Raw genomic sequence first — 22,209 nt, forward strand, 5'->3', positions numbered from 1 at the left:
GCGATGTCTCAGGATGCTCTCCTCCAACACCAAAGAAAGTGTCTGGGTTTTTAAGATGAAAATGGGATGGAGAGTCTGCTGAAGCTTCATGCCCCTGAATTCTTGTTATGGAACCTGTGGTTGAGAGCCCCCTCCCAGCTCCCATGGGCCAGGCTTCATCATGGAGACTGACTCCAAGAGGTCACTGTCCCTCTGTGTGATCTTCCCCACCAATCTCGAATAAAGCTTAGGTATAGTTCATGAACAGACTGCCCTAAATGTGGTTGGGTGACAGGTCCCCAGCTCCTGCCCAGGCACTCGCTTACTAGGGACATGGCAGGAATAGGACAGCCTTTATTCTACACTCTTGGAAAATGTCTGGCCCACCCTTGTCACGGTTCCAATCTTTCAGTAGCAACAGTCACCTTGGTGATCTCTCTCCAACCAGCTGTTGAGAAGACTGGTGACCAGCTCCCAATGTCAGGAACTCTCACTCTTGGTGTTATCCATGAGGCATTTCCAAAGTTGGCACTGGCCAGGAAAATCCCTCCCCTTTGCCTAAAAGGTTGGATTCAGGGACCATGCAAGGAGAATTCAGAACTCAGAAGAGCCAGGGATTCATGAACTACCCCCTCAGGAGAATATGCTGGCCATCCTCTTGTGATTGTACCATAAATATCATCCTTTAAGGGAAGGGAAAAACACCTTTACCACCCCACCTCTACATTTATACACAGTCTCACACTCACATACACACAGATACACACACATACATAAACATACATACAGATACACACAGACACAGAGTCACATAGATATACACACATACAGACAGACACACTGATATACACACTCTCAGACACACACTCATACACACAAACACAATCCTGCCCCCCTCAGTTAAAAAGTCCCCTCAGTGGTAACTGTGGAGAATGTCTGAGCTGATGTGTCAACTCAGAACAGCTTTCCCCTTAACTCCTAAGTCTTCAGGCAGCCCCTTGCTAGGAGACAGCCCCAGTCTTTAAAACCCCAATCAGTAAGAGGTAAGTGGATATGCAGAGGCCTTGGAGTAATGGCTAGCATTCTAGCAGGAATAAGAAAGACCTGGGTTCAAATCTATCCTCAGACACATAGTAACTATGTAACCCTGGGAAAGTTACTGAACATCTCTGTGCCTGGATCTGAGTTTGGATCATTACCCAGGACCTTCCAAGTCTATGAATCAGGCCTATGCCCCTCCTGAGGCAAGTCACATTTCCTAGCTGTGGCTTAGCCTTCAGGCCCGGAGAGCATGAACCTGGGGCCCTAAAGTGTCTCCTGTCTGTGGCCCTCAGGCTCCCTAGAGGCCTCAGTGGCCCTTCCAGACTCTGGGAGAGAAGATGACTGAAGTTCTTCATGTCTCTATTGTTTCTAGGTGGCCCAGAACCTTGGCCGGGGTGACAGCCTCCCGCCCATGCCTCCCTTTTTCACTGAGCCTGATGTCCCTGCACTACAGTCCTGAGGAACCTAGGGCTTGGCGCAAGTGTGGCCCAGCAGGCCACTGGGACGAGGCCGACGTGTCCGAGTGCCCTCCTGCCCAAGAAGTCACGCAGGTGCTCCTCACCTTTGCTAAGGTAGGTGAGCCCACGCTTCTGTCCTGGGGGCTCCCAATGTGTGCGCTGTGTAACTGGTGGCCCGAGGTGGAATGCCAGGCTGGGTGGGCCTCATCATGGAGTCACTTTTGGACCCAGGAGCCTGAGGGTGAGGCCATTGGGGAGGGCACCAACATCCTGCCAGGAGGAACCTCATCCCAGTAAATCAGCAGGCTGGCCAGCTCCCAGGAGAAGGGAGGAGCCCTGGCCTGGCACTGATTTCAATTCGAGGATGCCATTCTGCGGGCAGGCAGGTAGGCTCACAGACGGTGCCTGGCCAGCTTTGCGGCTAGCTCGCTCCCACCTCTTTCTTCGCAGAATCCCAGCTGCCCAATGAAGAACCAGCTCTGGGGCCAGCCAAGATCTCCCCATCCTGTCAGCCCCATGTCACAGGGCCTGTCCCCTCCCAAGTCTCCATCAAGTCTCCCCACTACTTCCCCAAGGCCCCCTCAAGCACTTCCCCCTCTCAATCTCCCCCTCTGCTGCTTGTCCCATCATCTGGCATTCCCAGAGGCCTGACTTGCTCCCAAATATACCTGTTCTCTTGAACATCCTCTGCACCCCTGGACACACACTCCTGGTCTCTCCCTGCCACCTGGGCTAGGAGGAAAAGGCAGTGGCCACCTGCAGGCTCCCCACTGCTCCTCTGATCTCTTTCTTTCTTGTGTGCATGCTGCCAAACACTGATGTGAAGGAACTAAGTTACTTGGTGGTTAGAGCACGGAACCTGGAGTCAAAGACCCAAGTTCAAATCCACCCTCAGAGCTATATGGCCCCAGGCAAGTCACTCTCTCTGCCTCCATTTCTTCAGTTGTAAAATAGGAATAATACAGGATTGTAAGCTTGGGCTTTCTTCCTGAGCACTGCTAAAGCACCGAGTCTCACAGATGAAGTTCAGAAGCAGTATTGCTGGCATGTTGACTTGTTAAAATTTTTAGTGACAGTGATAGGCACAGTCTGCCCAGTGGGCCTTTCCATCCCCACCCCACTAAGTGGCTTAAACACCTTTGTCTTCCTTAACGTGGGAGGGGCCAGCACCGAATCCTAGTCTGACTGAGCCTAATTTGGTCTCTTCTGACTTTGGGAATTTTAAGGGGGAAAGGAAGGTCCTTTCTTACCCCAGAGGCTGCCCTAAGTTGGCACCATAGCCCATCACGGTCAACCAGAGACAAGCAGCCACTTCCCCTCCTCCTGAGAAGAAAGGCCGTATTGAATCTAAGGGAGGTAACCACTTCTCCACCACCTGAGGCAAGCTTATCTGAAGGCTGAGCCTAACAGGAAGAAATGTTCTCTATCCAGAGCTTAGCACAGTGCCTGCCCCACCAGGTGTTTGATGAATGTTTTGATTGATTGCTGTGTTCCCAAAGAGTTCCCTTCTGGGGATGAGACTGGAGGGTGTAGACAGCCTCCACAGGCCCAGACAATGACAGACCCTGGGGCGGGGCGTGGGAGGTGTTACCTGCTCCCTTGTGCTGGAAGACTGAGGCTTTGACAAAACAGATTTGGAAAAACTGCCTTCAGGAGGACTCTTGGATTCCCTTCCCAGATAAGCTTGGACTGGCCTCTACTGAACGGTGAATGACTGATGGATGCCTCTGATGTCCTTTCAGATGTATATCAATGCCACCAATGCACTGGAGTTCTCCCTCCAGCTGGCTGCCTACACTGGAGGCATTTCCAACTTCACTGGCAAGATGGATATCATCCACCTGGCCCAGATGATGGAGAAGTTACTGGCCTTCCTGGATGAAGTCAGAGAAGTAAGACATTTCTGTTGGGGGGTAGAGGGGAGATGGGCAGAGCCTGGGCCTGGGGGGATCTGCCCGCAGATGAGATAATAGAGTTTGGGGAACCATCTACATTTCTACATTTCTACATTTTGTGTCTGACGCTGTCCTTGTGCACGTGTGTGTGTGTGTGTGTGTGTGTGTGTGTGTGTGTATGAAGTGGGGGGGTAGGGAGTGGAAACACTCTCCAGAGAAAGAGGGTGAACTCAGAGCAAGACACAGGCTCAACTGTTCAGCGCCAAGGAGCTGCCATTAGAACATGAAACAAGTCTCATTCCCCATCTCCTCCCAGATGTGCAGCACTGGGTCTGCCTCCCTTGCCAAGGCTAAGGGCAAAGTTTCTTCATACTCAGTGGTCTGGAATGCCCACTTTCTCATCTAAGCAACACCCAGGTAGTTGTTTGCTCCATACTCAGACTGAGCTGCTGGAGATTCAGAGTGGGCGTACCATGCTAAGGAGGCCACTAGATGTGCTCTAGGAGAGAGTGGCTCAACCAAGGTATTCTTGGATGGAGTTCCGAATAACCCAAGGCAAGTCTATCACTTTCTCTGGGTCTTCTCAGCCTCAGAACCTCACACCTGGCAGAGCCTGCAGGAATATCAAGACCCTCCTTTCCATCTGGGACAGCTCCAGGTAAGAGGGCCATCCTCCTGAGTGGCTCTGAATGGGCCTCCTTGAAATCCCTGCTCCACCCTCCCATGCTCCAGGCTCTGCCCTGGGGGATCCAAGCCCAACCAGGCTCATTTCCCACTGGACAGCCCTTAATTTGGTGAAGATGTCTCAGCTGCTTCTAACCAAGCTTCTTATCAAGGTTGTGGTAAGGACAGAGTAGGATAACATTGTAAAGCACTGAGCACCATATCTGGCACACAGTAGGTGCATAATTAATGAGTGTTCCCTCCTCCCCAGAATCTTCTTTTCTCATTCCCTTCCAGTCATCTGCACACAGCTGCCCTCCCCCTGTCCCTTCTCCTTATCAAAGTCCCTCCAACATAGAGTCCAGGACTAAATAACATACCGCCAGACAGAGGGCACCTGGCCCTCCTTGCCCAGCGCTTTCTGCCCTGACCTTAGTCCGGGCTCACATTAATGCTCAGTCTCTGCTGAATCCTGTTGTAGTCACTAGAACTCCCAACTCTTCTTGTCCGACAAATTTATCAGCCAAAGCTGGGAGGCTGAGAGTTTGACCCACAGGGTAATATTTGCCATTTATTCCTCTCACGTGATTCCTTTGTGGCTCTTACCCAGTGTCCTCCTCTGTCAGCAACTTTATGAATCCTGCTGCCCCCGCCCCTGTGTATTTGCTGTCCTTCCCACCATGGCCTCACCTGCCAATTCTATTCACACCTATTAGTGCAGGGCCTGGGATACGGCTGAAGCTTAATAAATGCTTATTCTGGTCTACAATGACTCTGCCAAGTCATTGATATAAATGTCTACCTGCACGGGAACCAAGCAGACATCCCTGGGACCCTCCACCGGAGGCCTTCTAGGTTCATGTGAAGCAGCTGATGATCAATCCCTCTTTCAACCAGTCAATTCCACCAGCACTGTAAGTGTTCTCCACCTTTTCAATGATATTAATGGTTCCTTCAACTGCAGAAGCCTTTCATAAGCCAGCCTGGTACAGAGGTCCAAAAAGTCTTATGATGGATGGGCTGTGCCCTCGGCTTGGCCTTGGCCTTGGCAAGCGTCCCTCCCCCCCCCCCCCCCCCCATTCTGGGCTGCGTGCAGTCTGGGCCATGAAGGACTGAGCCAAGGATGCTTTACTGACACTGGCAATGCCTGCTCTGTTCTCCACATGTAGAGACAGATGCCAAAATAAAAATGGGATCAGAATTAAGCCCCACAGAGATGACATCATTGGAGGCAAAAGCCCCCTAGGAGGAGGCTCCTCCACAGATCATTGGTAACTGAAGGGTGTCAGTCTGGTTTGTCAAAGAAACTGCCACCCCTTGACTCTTCCTTCCATGGGATGCTGTGGAGGCTTTCCCTTGTGTGAATCTCCAAGCAGAGGTCTAGATGATAAACTCCTCTGAAAAGGTCCCTGCCTTCTCACCTGGCCACCACTGCTTCCAATGAGAGCAGGTGGCCAAGGGGAACCACAAACCACACCCCCACTCCCAGCATCCTATCACCCCTTTGTTTGACCCAATTCATTGGGAGCCCCTGGGCACCAGGGCTGCTGCTTAGGACTCTGACAATAAGTCTAGGAGACATTCGTGACCCCAACGGATCACAGGACCAGTCACTCTCCTGCTTTGGGGGTGGTGGGATATATTAACAATGCCACTGTGGGTATAGGAGACCCCTCAGCAATAGGCCCTGATCTGGCACCCAATAAGTGCTTAATAAATGGTTTCTCCCCCCACCATGTAAGTGTTAGCTATCACCATCACCCTTGTGGCTGTCATTATTATTGTAATCATTATTAAAATGATACTGAAGACAATACCAGGGAGGACCAGGCATACAGTGCTGAAAGACGGATGGGCAAAATGGGATCTTCACTGAGTCCACTCCAGTAGCCTCCCAGACCCATCCGAGCACCAAGAGCACCTAAAAACTAGGGGTCAGGGTAGAGGGGGGGGCAACAATTAGGAATGACTGGAGAAGTCATGGTGTGTCAGTGTGATAGAGTTAACTACGGTGGTCTAAGAAATGATGCAGGAATGTTTCAGAGAAACCTGGAAATTCTCGTATGAATTGATGCAGAGAGAAAGGAGCAGAACCAGGGGAACCAATCATAGAATCCCAGCAATATTGCAAAGATAATCACCTTTGAAAGACTTAGGAACTCTGATCCATAGGCTGATCAGCCATTATTCAGCCTTGGTGCCCTGACACTGCCCAGGACCCCAGTGGGGGCCCTATGCTGCCCTCTTGTGACAGAAGACCTTGAGCATCTGAGACAGATCCATGAGGCAGGACTCTGTGGAGCAGTCTAACTTTTCAGCAGCTCAGGGTCAGCTCGACATCTGGCCCATCCCTCACCTCCCTTTGAGGCATCATCCCCCATGCCACTTCTCTTCTTTATAATACACTAGAGACAAGTGTCCATAATTAAATACTCAATTTTATATTTCTCCACAAGCCACCTGGCCTCACTCAGAACCCACAGTCAGACTCTTAGAGCTGGAAACAGCCTCTGAGCCATCTTTCTGGCCTCCTCACTTTACAAATGGAGAAGTTAAAGATCAGAGAGTTCCAAGTTCTTCGAATACCCAAACACAGAAAAAAAAAGGGAATGGCGAGATCCCACCTACCTGCCTCAGTTGGGCTGAACTGAAGACTCCAGCCTGTGGTGTCCAGAAACTTGGAGTAACTGTTCAGGTAGCCCCTGAAGTGGAAGACCAACTTCATCCAGGATTACTTAATGCTCCACAATCCACAGAGTTCAAAATGGCTTTTCTGAGGAAGCCTGAATGCATTGAAGACTCCTAATTCAATCTGACTGCAGGATCCACTTCTTCTAGACCTTCAGGGAACTGTGTTCATGCATCTCAGGACCTTCCTTGGAAAGTATCTATTTATAGCTACAGAAACCACAGCTTAGGGATGCAAGCATGGCTGGACCTCCCTTATCCCACATGGGAGGTTCATAGCGCACTCCCCTGCCTGGTGGGGTGAGCCCTGGGCTTCCTGCTGGCAAAGATCCAAATTCTGGATAGAGTCGGTGCCTGACCTCCAGGAGCTCCCAGTCTAGGAAAGGCCACCCTCAGATGGGTAGAGTTTGAACTCATGTTTGGGGTCAGACATGCTTCATGAGGGTTGACACTAACCAGGGAAAGGTCAGCGCCAGCAGGGGCAGGGCTGGGGAGTCTCACCTGCCTCCCATGCTTCTCTGTTTACATTGAGTGCTTTTTAACTTCAGTGTTTTCATTTTGAGCCAAAATAGGTTGAAAGAGAAATCATTTCCCAAAGAGATGGGTTTGCACATTTTTACTGAAGGGAATGTTGCACGAAAATAAGCAGTCAAGGTGAGCCAGTCTTAAAAGGATTCATTTCAGAGAAGAAATGGAGGAAGGGTCAAGGCACAGGCAGCTCCCCGTGGAGGGAGCATATAGAATAGCCTTTCTTTCTTCCACCAGTTATATGGTCTTCACCTGGTAAATATAAACAATAGGAGGAGAGACAAGCAAAGAAAGACGGGGGAAGATCAAAGAGGGAAAAGTCAGCAAAACATGGGCTCCCCAGGGGCAGGCCTGGAAGAGCAGGGGCCTCCATCCTAGGGTCTCTCTCTCCGTGGGCTCAAAGCCCAGCCCCCTTGCTGCCTCAGTGGATAGATTCATGCATTGTTGCTGGGGACAGGGATATGAGACTGAGGAGCACCCCTTCCCAAGACCCCTGCCCCTAAATGCCTTCCTCTTCTCCCAGGCTGTTCCCCTCTGCTCTTAGGATTACCTTAGATGCTCTCACACTCTACTTTCTACAAGTGAATCCCACTCACCTTCTTCGGGTCCCTTCCGAAACCCCAACCTGCAACGACTCCCAACATGCACGTTCTCTGCTCCAACTCTGAGGCAGAAAGGTACTCAATGCCTCAGGTCACTTGTCTAAGCTCTCCTGAGCCCTCACTGCAGCAGGGCCAACCTGTCACTGTCTCCTGGAGGACTCCCTGTTCATTTCCACAGCGTTTTTTCAAAGTCTTTTCTCAGGTTTCCTCCATTCCCTGGGTTCCCTTCTTCTCCTGTGAGTCCCTACCTCAGACTGAACCAAGGAATTTGAATCATGTGCTCCCTCTTCTTGCCAAACCTAAACCTAAACCTCAGGTCCCTCAGTGTCAGTCCTTGGTCACTTGTCCCTTGTTCCTTATTTCAGTTTCCTTCTGTTTCCTCCAGGAGCTTGCCCTTCTGCCATCTCCTTTCTCTAGTCTTTGGTCCTTCCTTATATGCCAGTTCCCTCTCTGTTTTCTGTACACCTGCCCAGATTGTCCTATCCTTAAATAGATAAATGATAAATATACACATACCTACATAGTCCAAAGCCTCCAATTGAACCTGACATCCTCTCCAGCCATTTCTTAGATCTCTCTTCACAGACAAATTAGAAAAGGCTGCCTATATTCATCACATCTGCCCCTCCCATCCCTTTCATTCCTCCACCCTTTGCAGTCTTTCTGACGCACCACTGGACAGAAACTACTCTCTCCAAGGTGACTGTGGATCTCTTAACTTTGGGAACCAAAGTTTTTTCAAGAGGCCTCATCTTTTGATCTCCATAGTGTCTGACTTTATGGAAACTGTTCTCCTCCCAGATTCTCCTTCCTCCTTAGGAGGACTTCCCAACACGTCTCCCCCTTGTCCCCTTCCTATCTGTCTGATTTCTCCTTCCCAGAAACTTTTCCCAAATCATTTATACTGCATACACCATCTCTGGGTGTCCTCTAAATCTCTGTCCTGGATCCCGTTCTTTTCTGTCTGTGCTTTCTCCCCTGGTCATCTCATCAGCTCCCAGGCATTCAAATAGTATATCTAAGAAACAAATGTCTGATCTCCACCACACACCCCGCCCCTCTCCCTACCCCACATCACCAGGTGTCTGCAGAATATCTCCACCTGGTTATCCCAGAAACATCAAGAAATCAATTTCTTGTCGAAAACAGAACCCACTACGTTTCCTCCAAAGCACTCCCATCTTCCCAGATTCCTCATTTCTGGTGATGAGACTTCCAACCTTTCTGCCATCAAGGCTTTCACAATCTTACTCCCTCTTGCTCATCCTCTTTTCTAAATTACTCCTCAATCCTTTCACATCTACCCCCAAACTCATCTCGCCTCCATCCCCATCTCTCCACTCTTGTGGCTACCACCACCCTTGTCTAGGAGGCTTGCCTGGATGTCAGCTGCCACAATGACCCCTCTGCCTCCCTTCCACTCAGCTGCCAAACTGGTATTCTAAGGTGAAGGTGTGACTATGTTTTACTACTCCCCTCAAGAAGTTCCAATGGCTCTTACTGTCTCTAGGATAGCATACAAATCCCTTCCTCCGAACTTTCTTCTGGGGGAGGAGGGAGTGCATATTACTCCTTCCATTTTCTCTGCATTCTCCCTGGCCATGCTCTATAGACAATAAGCTTTCTCCCACCTCCGGACCTTTGCAGTCTATCCCTCATGCCCAGAATGCCCTTCACCCTCACCTCCTGGAATCCCCAGCTCCCTCCAGGGCCTTCTACCCAAGGGCTTTCTTCTTCCCCTCACCCTTCCTCCCAATTGTTAATATTCTTCCCCCTCCCCCAAATCACTCCTTATCTTGTGTCTAAGTCTTTCTGACATTTCCAATCAGCAGAATATAAACTCCTTGAGGGGATTTTGTGCTGGTACCTACTGCTCAAAGCCACCCAAAGCTTCCTCCTCCTCTTTTTGTGCACCATCATATACACCCACTATTCTCACAGTGCCCAGAAGGGATCTTGGCTTGCTCCCCCCCACCATGACTCCCATCCTTCCTCTCCCAACATCCCTTACCATACAACATTTAGCATCAGACTAAACCCTAGGATGGGCCTGGGTGTGTTGACATCCTCTCCATCCCTTGGGTGTTTGATAAGAGAAGGCAGACTCTCTGCTCCCACTCTAGGCTGATTTATCTTCCTCCAACACTCAATTACACCCCAGGAGGAAGGCCCCAATTCTTTATTCCAGTGGGTTTTCATTCATTTTCTCAATCAAAATTTGTTATCTGACTGTGGAAGGCACAGGAGTAGGAAACACTGTCCCTTCCTTGGAGGAATAAACTAAAAAACTATGTCTGGAAAGAAGAGATGCTATGCAGCCCTTCTCCCTACCCAGGGATGGGTTCAAACCATGTCTGGAGAAGCCTAGACAGAGAGTCTGGCACATCTGAGTGTACACAATCCCCACTGCAGCCTTGGGAGGGGGAAGAGCACCCTCCATCTCTTGCAGGTGAGCCTTGGAGTTAAGCAGTTGTCCAAGACGTGGGTGAGCATCAGGATCTGGAGCCAGGTCACAGACCCCAAGTCTATCTTCTCTCTAATATCCAATCTTATACACCCTGCCACTTTCAGCTCCTCAGAGATGCCTCACCCAGGTTTAGCCAATCACCTTTAATCTCATCACTCCCTGCTCACTCAAACTTTGACTGGTACCACTTGCCTCAACCTCCTCTCCGCTCTGAGTGGAGGCTAGAGGGTAGAGGACAGAACCTCTCCCAGTACCTTCCTTTATAGAAGGCAGAGCCTGAACTTGGCTCACTCCACTCTGTATCTGCTCTCCTGCCTGACTCCAACTCCAAAGACCAAGGTGGTCCTCAGTTGGCACTCTCCCCACCCCCACCCCTTCCGTACCTTCTTTTGTGCTTTGTCTCCCATGTTAGACTGTCTCCCCAGAGCTTAACCCAGTGTCTGGCACATAGTAGGTACTTTATAACTGTTTATTGAATTGGATTAATAGACTCCTGGCATTTCCCATAAAGACCATGTAAGGACATGCACAGCTGGGTAAGCTTGGTCTAATGTAATGAGCTTCCTAGGACTGGGAGTGCAAAGGAACCTTAGAAAGGATCAAATGTCACCCCTTCATTTGACCAGTAAGGAAACTGAGCCCAAGAGGGGAAAATTCTTTTTTTAAATTTAATTTTATTGTTATTATTTTTTAGTGTTTTACAATCACTGCCATAAAATTAAGATTTTATCCCCACACACACACCTACCCCCTACTACCCCCTCCCTCCCCATGACAGCACACATTCGGTATAGGTTCTACATATACTTTCCTATTGAGTACATTTTCGCTATAGGCATGCTATGTAGTCGAACTAAAATAAATGGAAGAAATCATATAACAAATCAAAACATGATACACAGAAACACACACACACACACACACACAAACATGATCTGCTACATTCTGCGAATGACTTCCATATTTCTTTCTCTGAGTGTGGAAGGCATTTTGCCTTAGAAAACCACCATTGGGATTTTTAAAAAATAAGTTCTTGGGTTATTACGAAATTCCAAGTCTACCAGAAAAAACTCTCGCACACTGTGGTCGTTGCTGTGCACAAAGTTCTCCTGGTTCTGCTCCTAATGAAAAGAAATGCTTGGGAAGGTGCCCTAGCGCTGCCAGACCTCAAATTGTACTATAAAGCAGCAATTATCAAAACCACTTGGTATTGGCTAAGAAACAGAGAGGTAGACAAGTGGAATAGACTTGGCACTCAAGATGCAGTAGGCAAGGAATATAGCAACCTCCTGTTTGATAAACCCAAGGACCCCAGCTTCTGGGATAAGAACTCACTGTTCGACAAAAATTTCTGGGAAAACTGGATAACAGTGTGGTTGAAATTAGGCATAGACCCATGCCTGACACTGTACACAAGAATAAAGTCCAAATGGGTACATGATTTAGGTATAAAGATTGATACCATGAATAAATTGGAGAAGCAAGGAATAGTGTATTTATCAGATTTATGGAGAAGGGAAGAATTTTTTACTAAAGAAGAGATAGAAAGCATTATGAAATGCAAGATGGATAATTTTGATTACATTAAACTGAGAAGTTTTTGCACAACCAAACCCAATGCAACCAAAATTCGGAGGGATGTAGTAAATTGGGAAAGAATTTTTATGGCTAAGCTCAGAGATAAAGGTCTCATTTCTAGAATACATAGAGAACTGACTCAAATGTATAACCATACAAGTCATTCCCCAATTGATAAATGGGCAAATGATACAAACAGTCAATTTTCAGAGGAAGAAATTAAAGCTATCTATAATCATATGAAAAAATGCTCTAAATCACTTTTGATTAGAGAGATGCAAATCAAAACAACTCTGAGGTACCACATCACACCTATAAGATTGGCAAACATGACAGAACAGGAAAATGATAAATGCTGGGGAGGATGTGGGAGAGTTGGAACACTAATTCATTGTTGGTGGAGCTGTGAGCTGATCCAACCATTCTGAAGAGCAATTTGGAACTATGTCCAAAGGGCTACAAAAATGTGCATACCCTTTGACCCAGCAATATCGCTACTAGGACTGTATCCCCAAGAGATCATAAAAATGGGAAAGGGTCCCACATGTACAAAAATATTTATAGCAGCACTCTTTGTAATTGCCAAAAACTGGAAGTCAAGGGGATGCCCATCAATTGGGGAATGGCTGAATAAATTATGGTATATGAATGTAATGGAGTACTGTTGTGCCATAAGAAATGATGAACAAGAAGACTTCAGAGAGGCCTGGAAGGACTTATATGAAGAGGGGAAAAATCTTGCCCAGGGTCACGCAAGAGTTATAGTAAGGGGCAGAGGCAGGCTCCAGCGAACCCTTCCATTCCTGGACCAATCCCTGTCTTCCTGTGGTGTTCAGCAGAGTCAGTGGGCGTGTCTGCTCCATGTGGTCTGTCTTTCTGTGGCTCTCACACATCCCTCCTGATTCTCCTTTCCTGTAGCTCGGAGATGCTCTGGTCCAAATTGCGAGCAACCTCATGTTGGTCGATGACCAAGTGCTGTGGGCGGCTCAGTACGAGAACAAAGCCTGCACGAGAATCCTTCGATGCCTCGAGGGCGTGGCTGACCAGGCTCTGAGTATCGGTGCTCGGGCTCTATCCAAGGTATTTCCTACGGGGCTTCCTTCATTCCATGCCTTGAGGTCTTGGAGGCAGAGATGGTGAATGGCATCCTATTACAATGCCTACATGTCCTGTATCCTCAGTCGAAATGCCCAGGCAGCTTCAAAAAATGAGCCCCTCTGCCCACCATGCTCTGGGGTGACTCTAGCACAAGGAGGTGCCTGCTCCATTCCACTGGCTCAGGTTGTGCTGGGCCAGAAGGGCCTTTCAGGGTGCAAGGACATCACTTTGACAGTAAATTATTCTCTTGCTTAGCAGTGGAATCCTACAAAATGAGTTATTGAGGAAACCCATTTCCCTGGAGACTTGTGTCTACAGTGGCCTCCTTAAGCCCCATCTGAAAGAGGAAAGATCCCCCCCCCCCCCCATTAAGGGAAATATTAGCAAATAGGTTAATATTGGTCAATAGCCAGAGGTCAGCCCTTTACCATGGGGTGCTGACTGGAAAGATTGGCACCAGCTTTATGAAGCCCCCAGATCTCTCTGAACTGCCTGACCTGAGAGAGAGCAGCCTGAGAACATCTCTGTGAAGCCTGACCTGGTGTGGGTGTGGGTCTTTCCCAGCTGCCTTTGTCAGTCAGACCCGCTTTGATCATGGACCTGTGTGATTCAGGAACCTGCTTGTCATTGACAAACATGACCCCATTTCTTTGGCAGAGGCTTCTGAGAAACAACTGACCTTGCTCCCTCTTTATCCCATACCTGAAGCAACTGCAGAGGCAGTCTGTGGCAGGTGGGGGGGATGCATCGTGGGAGACCATGATGCAGAAGTCATAGTGACTCAGGCCTTGGGGCCTCCTTTGTTTAGGGGGTTCTTTTAGAGAACTCAGATCTTGAGAGAGGACTTGGGTTTTAGTAGAAACAGCCTTGGGTGTGGAATCAGCAGAGACACGAGCCCAAAGCCCATCTCAGGTACTTGGGAGCTTCCTGACTATGGGCAAGAGACCTGAACACACCAGGCCTCAGTCTTTTCATCTATAAAATGGGAACAATGACCCCTGCAGTACGTATCTCTCATGGGATAAACATCTGGCTGCCCCAAGCGTGTGCCTGTTGCCACCACAACAGAGGGTCTCCTTCTTTTCCTTGTTTCTGCTTAATGAGGGGAGTACTGGAGGGACATGGGGTCCCTTTTTTCCACCACATGCCTTACAGTCTGGTTTACAAGCCTCCCCAGAAGCTCCCTCTTCACTTCTGCTCCAGAGCATTCCTCTTTCCCTTCAAAACCTGCTCAGGTGCTCCCTTCTCCATCAGTTAATCAGTCAGTTAACATTAATTAATAACCAATTTTGTGCCAGGCTTGTTGAATTGAAATAGAGCTGGCTGAGAACCCCCATTTTACAGCTGAAGAAACTGAAGTTGAGGGGTAGTGAGAAGCAAAGGGACAACTCAAACCAGACCTTCTGACTCCAAATACAGGAGCCTCTCATCCTCTGTCTCTTTGGGGGGAACAAAGGAATGTTCTTCTTGGTCAGCTTGATCTGAAAGCCTGGAATGGGCCAGGAGTACCCATCAGGACCTTGGGCCTTGGGAACCTGGCAGCTACCTCCTCTATCCTGGAGAGTGGCTGCCATGATCTATATGATGTCCCTAAGGCACAATGGAGGGGCTGAAGCTTCTTGAGAAGAGGAAAGGGGTCTGACCTCTTATTCTGAGGGACTTTGGAGCCTTGTGGAGGATGACTTGGAGATGGGGGAACCTCAAAACAGTAGCCCAGGCACCCCACAGGCCCCATCAAACAGGTAAGGGGGGAAAGGCCCTGAATCATAGTGGTGGCTGTGAGTGTGTTCAGTTATCTCTAGAAGAAGCACCCTCACCATCACACCCAGCCCCAGGGTCTCTCCTGAGCTCCAGCCCCATATGACCAAGTGCTCCAACACCCAGAACAAAATGCTCTGCTTCCTGTCCAAACCCTCCTCATTCCCCCTCCCCATTACTCTGGAGAGCACCACCCTTCTCCTGGTCCCCAGACTCAGTGTGAGCCTTGACTCCTTGCTCACACTCACCCCATTGCCAGATCTTACTGGTTTTATCTGCATGATACCTCTGGAATTACACACCCTCCTCTCCTCTGACACTGCCCCCATCCTGATGCAGACACTCCTTCACTCAAGCCTGGACCATTACAATAGCTGCTGGGAGAGAGGAGAATCTGCCAACCCCATCCATCCTCCACTCAACCACTCAAGGGATTTTCCTAAAGCTCAGGCCTGACTATGTGGCCCCCTCTGCTACTCACTAACCTCCAAGATCACATATGAAGTCCTTGGTTTGGTGATTCAAAACCTTCACATCTTGGCTCCTTCCTACTGTCCAGGCCTCTAACACTTTACTGGTGTCTACATACTCTACAATACAGCTGCACTGATTCTTTGACTGCCCCTCCCAGAGGACTTCATGTCCCACTTCTATGCCTTTGCCTGGGCTGTTCCCCATGCCTCAATTCTTTCCTATCTCATCTTCATCCCTTAGCTTTCCTGACTTTCTTCAAGACAGCTCATATCCCAGCTCCTGCAGAAGACTCCCCCCAAAAAAGGATATTCCCTTCTTCTGATATTGTCTCCCATCTACTCTGTATGTAGTATGCCTTAATTATTTATGTCTCCCTTTTAGAATATGAGATCCTTGAGTTCAAGGCCCATACTTTTGTCTTCCTGGGTATCCCCATGGCTTATCCTAGGGTCTGGTGTGTAATAAGTACTCAATACATACTTGCTGACTAACTGAAAGAGGGGTATGTTTGGGAGGCATGTTATGGACATAGAATCAACAAAACTTGGCAAGTGATGGCTATAGTAGAGGGAGGAAGAGTTAAGGATACCTCTGAAGCAAAGACTGAGGGGAGTGGAAAGATGGGGTGGTTTACCCTTCCCAGAGAGGAAAGCTTGGAGGAGGGGAGGGTACCATGAGAATGACCATGAATGAGGGACTGATGGGACAGGTCTGTGGAAATAGCCAGTAAGTTGTTGTCAGTGACTGAAGGTTACCAAGTCAAGGGCAGACTGGAGATGGTCCTTGAGTCTGCAGAGGCTAAGGACCTTGAAATTGAGTCTAAAGAGAAGAGGGAAAGAGGGATCACCATGAGGCCCTGGACCAAATCTGGGATGGTACCCAGGCTAAGTGGCTTAGAGCTAGTTCATTATCTAGCCGAGGAGATTGATGAAGAGAGTTTGAAGAGGGAGGAGGAAAGCCTATGTCATAGAAACCAAAGGAAGAAAAGGTGGTCTCAGTGCCAACGACTCCAGAGAGTCCATGGGGGAAGAAGGATGGGAATAGTTCACCCCATTTAACAGCTACAAGAAGATGCATCTTCTTGGAGAGAGTCATTTCAGTCACACAGGGAAGCTGAAAGCCAACTTTCAAGGAACAGAGAAAGCGAGTGGGAGGTGGATAATTGGAAACAGTTGCTAGACAGCATCTTAGTGGAGTCTGGTGGTGAAAAGTCTGGTGGAGAACTATTAGATGCTAGCTCTGGAGAGAGCTAACCAGGCAAAAGACTTTCAAAGGAAGGGGATACTTGGGCATGCTTACTCATCAATCACAAGGAAGGAAGGAGCCAGGAAGTACAGTGATATTAAAGAAAGTGAGAGAGATGGAGTGGGCTGTGCTCCCAAGAGGCCAAGAAGGAATAAAAAAAACCCAGATAAGCTGGAGAATGAGAAAGAAGTCGTTCAGAAGAGGTAAAAGCAAGTTACCGCAGTTAATGACATGAGAGTTCTCCAGCGAGTTGCCTGCGGGAATCGCTAGCAAGAACAAGGACTGTGGGTCCTGCCTCCACAAAGTATGGAGAACAGGGAGATATACCGAAGGTGCAATATTTTTATTCCTGGCATGGCCAAGGGACTGCTATCTATGCTCAAAGTGCAGGCTTATAGGCTCCTTCCTATAAGCCACATACCTAGAAGATACATGTGTGAGGGAGTGGGAAGGGTCAGGGATGACTCCAAGGTTGTAAACTTGAAAATTTGGTAGGATGGAGGTAACCTGGACAGAAGTGTGCAGATGACAAATCTAGGAGGGATGCCTAGCATGTTGCATGACAGAACCAGCTCTGCTCTGGCAGGACACACAGTCCAGGAGCAATGAAGCCTTCTCTAAGCCTCCCTCAATCACATGGCTCTTACTAGGTGCCTGACACTTGACCAGAAGGGCCAAGCTAAGTTCAATCCAAGTCCTTCCCACATGATCCTTTACCTAGAGACCCTGTTCAAGTGTTCAACTCATGGGCCTCCTTTAAATGGGGGGGGGGGGGGCGATTTGTCACTCTGTTCCAGCCAATTTCCCTATTTGTATAAAGCAAGATTCCAGCACTCATTAATTCATTCCATGGTTTGGGACTGCTAGGGGTGGGAGAGGGAGAGGGGACTCCATGATGGTGGACAAGAAAAGGCTACTTAAGGTGGCTAATATTTCTCTGTCTTCATGGATCTTTCAATAAAGCCTATTCCAAGAAATCAACCCTGGTAAGACCAAGGGAACCTGTTAAATCTGGGATCATGATAGATCCAAAAGGAACTTAGGTCAAATCTAGTAATTTAACATTTTGAGGGGTTAATGTTAATTCTCTCTTCTGGGTCCAAAAATCACCTCCTCTAGTATTATGGAGGAGACATAGCTAGTAGACAATCCTCTGAACAAGATGGCAGGTCCATCTGTATCCATGATGTTCTCTTAGCCTGTAGAAGAGAGCATGACTTAACTAAAGAGCATCCAGCTGCTGGAGAGTGATAGCATTCAGGCCTAGTCAAGCGACAGAGGCCTGTCTTCCATTCCTGAAGGATTTGTTCATTTTGCTTGGCATTATGAAGGAGACTGATAATTGGAGTGAATTCAGAGAAGGGCAGGCTGATGACTCTCCTCAGTTCCTTGAAGGGCTAGATTTATTCTTCTTGGCTCCAGAGGGCAGACTAGAAGCAGGGGGAGTGTTCCAAGGAGGCAAGTTTAGTCCAGAGATGGGAGCAACTTCCAGGCATTTCAAGTTGTCTAAGATGGAACAGACTGCCCTCAGTGGAAGGAGGCATTCTTCCATTAGAGATCTTGAAGCAAAGGCTAGATGCTTGGTGGGTTTGCTGCCAAAGACATCTTTGTCTTTGCAGAGAAGAGAGATTTTGATAGTGACCAAGATTTGGGGGTCAATATAATGTGAATGGCAGTAAGAGAAGGGATGAGGGGTTCAAAGGCAGAGGGCCTTGTAGAGTGAAAGTGTGTCCAGGCAGGGCTTGAAGGACTTGAGAGATAAAGAGGAAGGGACATGAGAAGTGGAGGCCACTGCAAAGTACAAGAAGAGCTGTGGGACAAGGGCAGTGGAGGAGGCATTGGTTACATAGGGAGGAATTTCAGATTCAGGACCCTGGACATCTCCCAGTTACAGATGAATGATGGTGGGAGAGAGATAGCACCCGACCTGGAGCAGATAACTTGGTTCTTTTGCACACTCCCTGTGTAACCCCAGGGGAGCTACTTCTCCTCACCAACCTCAGTTTCTTTGTCTGTCAAATGAGGGATTTTCTTCTAGCTCTGCGATCCCAGAATGCTGAGAGCTATAATTGAACTGTGCCTGTGGGGCTGAGAGCTATGTTCTGACAGTGCCTATAAGAGGCTGAGCATACAGCCAATCAGTTAACCAGCAGTTGTGAAGCACCTACTATGTGCTAGGCCCTAGGTTAAGTGCTTGAGATAGAAAGAAAAGTAAAAGATGGATCCTGCTCTCAAAGAGCTCATAACCACTCACAGTGAGAGACAACAAACAGATTATGCACAAACAAGATTTAGTCCAGATAAATTGGGGGTAGCCTAGAGGGAGGCGTTAGCAGGAAGAATGAGAAAGGCTTCTTGAAGAAGATGGGACTCTAGCTGAGACTTGAAGGAAACCTGGGAAGCCAGGAGGTACAGAGGAGGAGGAGGACGATTCCAGGCATGGAGGAGAGCCAGGGCAGGGAGTGCCCCCCAGGTGAGGAAATGGAGGGGCCTGTGAGAAGAAGAACCAAGAGCCAGAGGCCCATGTCACAGAGTAGGTAAAGTCACCTTAAAACTCAGGAAGGAAGCCAGGTTAGGAGAATTTTGGCGGTGATAGGGAGCCACTGGCATGGATCGGATGGGGGAAAGTGGGATGTAGTCAGACCTACATTTTACCAATTGATTAGACAGTGGAGTGGTGGGAATTGGGAAGTGGATGAGCTGGGAGGACTAGCTATTTGGAGGGCTATCCAAGGAGGAATGAACCACAGTCCTTAGGCTGAGGCCCCAGGGGTGGCCAGCAGAGAGAGGGGAGAGGGGATGGCCTCATTCTGTGGTCCCTTTTGGAGTGTGGGTGCCCTGGAGCCCTGGCAGGATCACCTGTGGTTCACTGCAGCAGAAACTGATGCATGGCTAAGTTTGGCTGATAAATACTCAGAGCTGGGGCCTGTCTCCCAGCCTCTCACATGATGCCAGCCTCATCTGCTCCCTCTGGATGGGAGCCAGACGGTAATTAGCAGCAGTAAATTGGCTCGTTGGAAACATGATTTCCTTTAAACTTGGGCAAAGAGGAGACACGCTTCGACACAGCTTGGGTTTCCAAAAGGCACAGTCTTTTCAGAAAGCTCTGGTGAGTGGTTAGGGCCAGATATCCTGTGTATGCATTTCTGACTTCCCACCCAGACAACCCAGGAAATCCTTTCAAGTGGAGAGGGGCAGGGATTATAGAAATGAATGAGCCAAAAGTCAGTGGCCACCATGAGGGGGCCCTAGAAAGCAGAGGAGAAGAGCTCAAGAGGTGACCAGAGTTCAAAACAAGGGCCAGGCTGGGTGTGGGACTCATTTGTGTGGCAAATGGAGGTTAACCCACGCAGCTCTTTGGAGCAGAGGATCTTTCTAGGAACACAGTATCACATAGCATGGGAAGGGTCTTAGGTTCCCCAAAGCTGTGAGCTCTGAGTAAGGGGCCCTGGGATTGGAGCTCTTTCTTTGCCAGATTTGCTTCTTTCTGCATACCCTGCCTGTAATGGACAGTGTGTGTGTGTGTGTGTGTGTGTGTGTGTGTGTGTGTGTGTGTGTGTGTGTGTGTGTGTGTTCATTGGGTCCATGCACCATACTCCCAGAGCACTCATGCAGGGAGGTTGAAGACCCCTGACTCACTTCTCCATCCCTTTTTTCAGGTCTCCCCTAACATAGCTCTGGAGGTCTTGGTCATCCAACCTTCGAGCTTCAGAGGAATGAGCTGCATAGTCTTCCAGAAAGGTCCTGGGGAGGGGAGTCTCCATAGGGAAGAAGCCTTGAGTTTTAAATGTGACAATTCCGGAGCACTGTGGGATGGATGGGCCAATCTTCCTGCCAAGGTAAGGGACCACATTTGTGAACAGAAATGCTCACAATGTCTTTGACACTTCCTACCAAATATCAGAAATTCAAAAAGTTGATGGTGATGATCAGCATGACCAGTGGATATCTAGGCATGCCCATGGCTGTGCTATGAGGGAAAGTATTCATCTAGATGAGAGATCCTGGGGTTTTTTCTCCTCTGAAGTGAGATGCTTGAGAGACAAACTGACCTTAGAAGGTCTTGGGAGCCAAAAAAGTCATAAAACGAGTAAATCAATAGGACTTAGTCATGCATTTCTCCCTTATCCAAGTAGGACCCTGAAAAGAAGTGGGCAAGGTAATTTTTCCTTTAGTTGAGGAAATCAAAATCAGTGTCTCTGATTCTGAATTTTGCAGAGAGAAGATCAGTTATTCTGAGAGATATTGCTATCAAATGAATGGCTTTGTTCTTCAAATATTCCCGGCTGTTTGGGGATCCTCCAAGGGCTGGGGGCTGAAACAGGCCAAGCCCCAGGTCATTTTGGCTTCTATCTCTCTGGTATTTGGTGGATGAGAATTGGCGCTTAGCCTGTTGCCTTGACATCAATGTGCCTTTGATAAATGTTCTCTGGTTGTCTCATTGATTGCCAAGGTAGGGCCTGGAGTTTCAGTTACATCTTGGAAGTGTGTTTCTTCATGTTGTTTCTTCACCAAAGATCCTGCCCTTAGGGGTACCCAGGCCTTGGAATGAATCTCATTGGGCCTATGTGGAGACTTTGGGAGGATGAGGCCCAGGCTTGGCCATAGAGTTCCCCTGAGAGATTAGGGTCAGAATGAGGGTAGGCAGAATGAAAATAAGGGTAGTCAGAATGAAAATGAGTCCACCAGACTGGTCCAGAGGTGGAACTCAGCAAAGCAGAGACCAGTCAGGCCCAGGCTGGACTCTGGGACTTCCCACTGAACTCAGCAGCGAACCTCACCACTTTAATACAGACTCACCTTCTGGTTGTGCAATGCTGGAATGTTCCAAACCAAGCTGGTTTTGTCTGGAATTCTAGCTCTGGTGTTTCTGAGCTCATTTGTTAATGACTGTGGACTTGGGGGATAGAACTGAATGGAGCCAGCAGGCTTCCTCTGGCTTTAATAAAGGTGTGTTCACACCTGGGGGGCACCTTTGATGAAGGTGTGTTTGCCCTTGTGGGGGGACATCAGTAATTACAGCTGGGCTCAGCTTCCTGACACCCACCTAATCAACACCTACACCCACTTGTTTCCTCTTTCCTCATTGGTCCATGGTCCGCGCCAGCACTGTTAATGAAATCCTGAGGTCAGAAACACCTTCCTCCCTCCCCACCCCATGCAGTCTTATCTATCTTCTGAAGTGTTGGTGAGGACCAGACAAAAGGTTGTGTCTAAAGGACTTTGTAAACTTCTTGTAGCTTCGTACATTTGCTGGTATCATTCTTATTTCATGCATTGTGTGCTCTGTTGACCAACATGAGGGCAAGTGTGTAAAGAGCCTGCCACACTTGGGGTATGCAACAACTGTAGGACTGACCAGGGAGGCACACTGGCTTGTGGCTGTGTCTACACATCTGGAGCCATTTGGTCCTGAGTCCTTGGTCAGGAGTCCGAGCCACCTCTGTGCCTGGGCTTTCAGGGAAAACAAGGGCTGCTGTGCACCAGAGTTTCACAGGACCCAGTGGTGAGGAGTAGGAGCTTCCTGGGCTTTCCATTGGCAATGATGAGTGTCATGTTCACTGAGGAGGTGAAGACCCTGACCCCTTGCTACCTCCTGCCTGTGCTGGGTCAGTCATTCAAGGTGTCTCAGCCCACATCACCCTGATGTGTTTAAATATAGTCAGAAATGTGTGTGTCCATACGGTGCAAGGGGTAGTGGGGGTAAATTCACCAGAGGGGGGTGGGTTCCCCCA

At 48.7% G+C, this 22,209-nt stretch overlaps 1 protein-coding gene across 4 annotated transcripts in view; it reads left to right on the plus strand.

The window, feature by feature from the left end:
- ADGRA1 (adhesion G protein-coupled receptor A1) overlaps positions 1 to 22,209 on the plus strand; it is a 282,987-nt gene that overhangs the window by 146,946 nt on the left and 113,832 nt on the right. For all 4 annotated transcript variants that reach the window (XM_072629136.1, XM_072629134.1, XM_072629135.1 and 1 more), the window contains 4 exons: positions 1,394 to 1,592; positions 3,221 to 3,370; positions 12,818 to 12,979; positions 20,134 to 20,313. In XM_072629136.1, coding sequence (XP_072485237.1) covers positions 1,394 to 1,592; positions 3,221 to 3,370; positions 12,818 to 12,979; positions 20,134 to 20,313 — 691 coding nt within the window. The remainder of the gene's footprint in view (positions 1 to 1,393; positions 1,593 to 3,220; positions 3,371 to 12,817; positions 12,980 to 20,133; positions 20,314 to 22,209) is intronic.

This window comes from Notamacropus eugenii, chromosome 1 (assembly GCF_028372415.1).
Source record: "Notamacropus eugenii isolate mMacEug1 chromosome 1, mMacEug1.pri_v2, whole genome shotgun sequence".
Taxonomy (NCBI): domain Eukaryota; kingdom Metazoa; phylum Chordata; class Mammalia; order Diprotodontia; family Macropodidae; genus Notamacropus; species Notamacropus eugenii.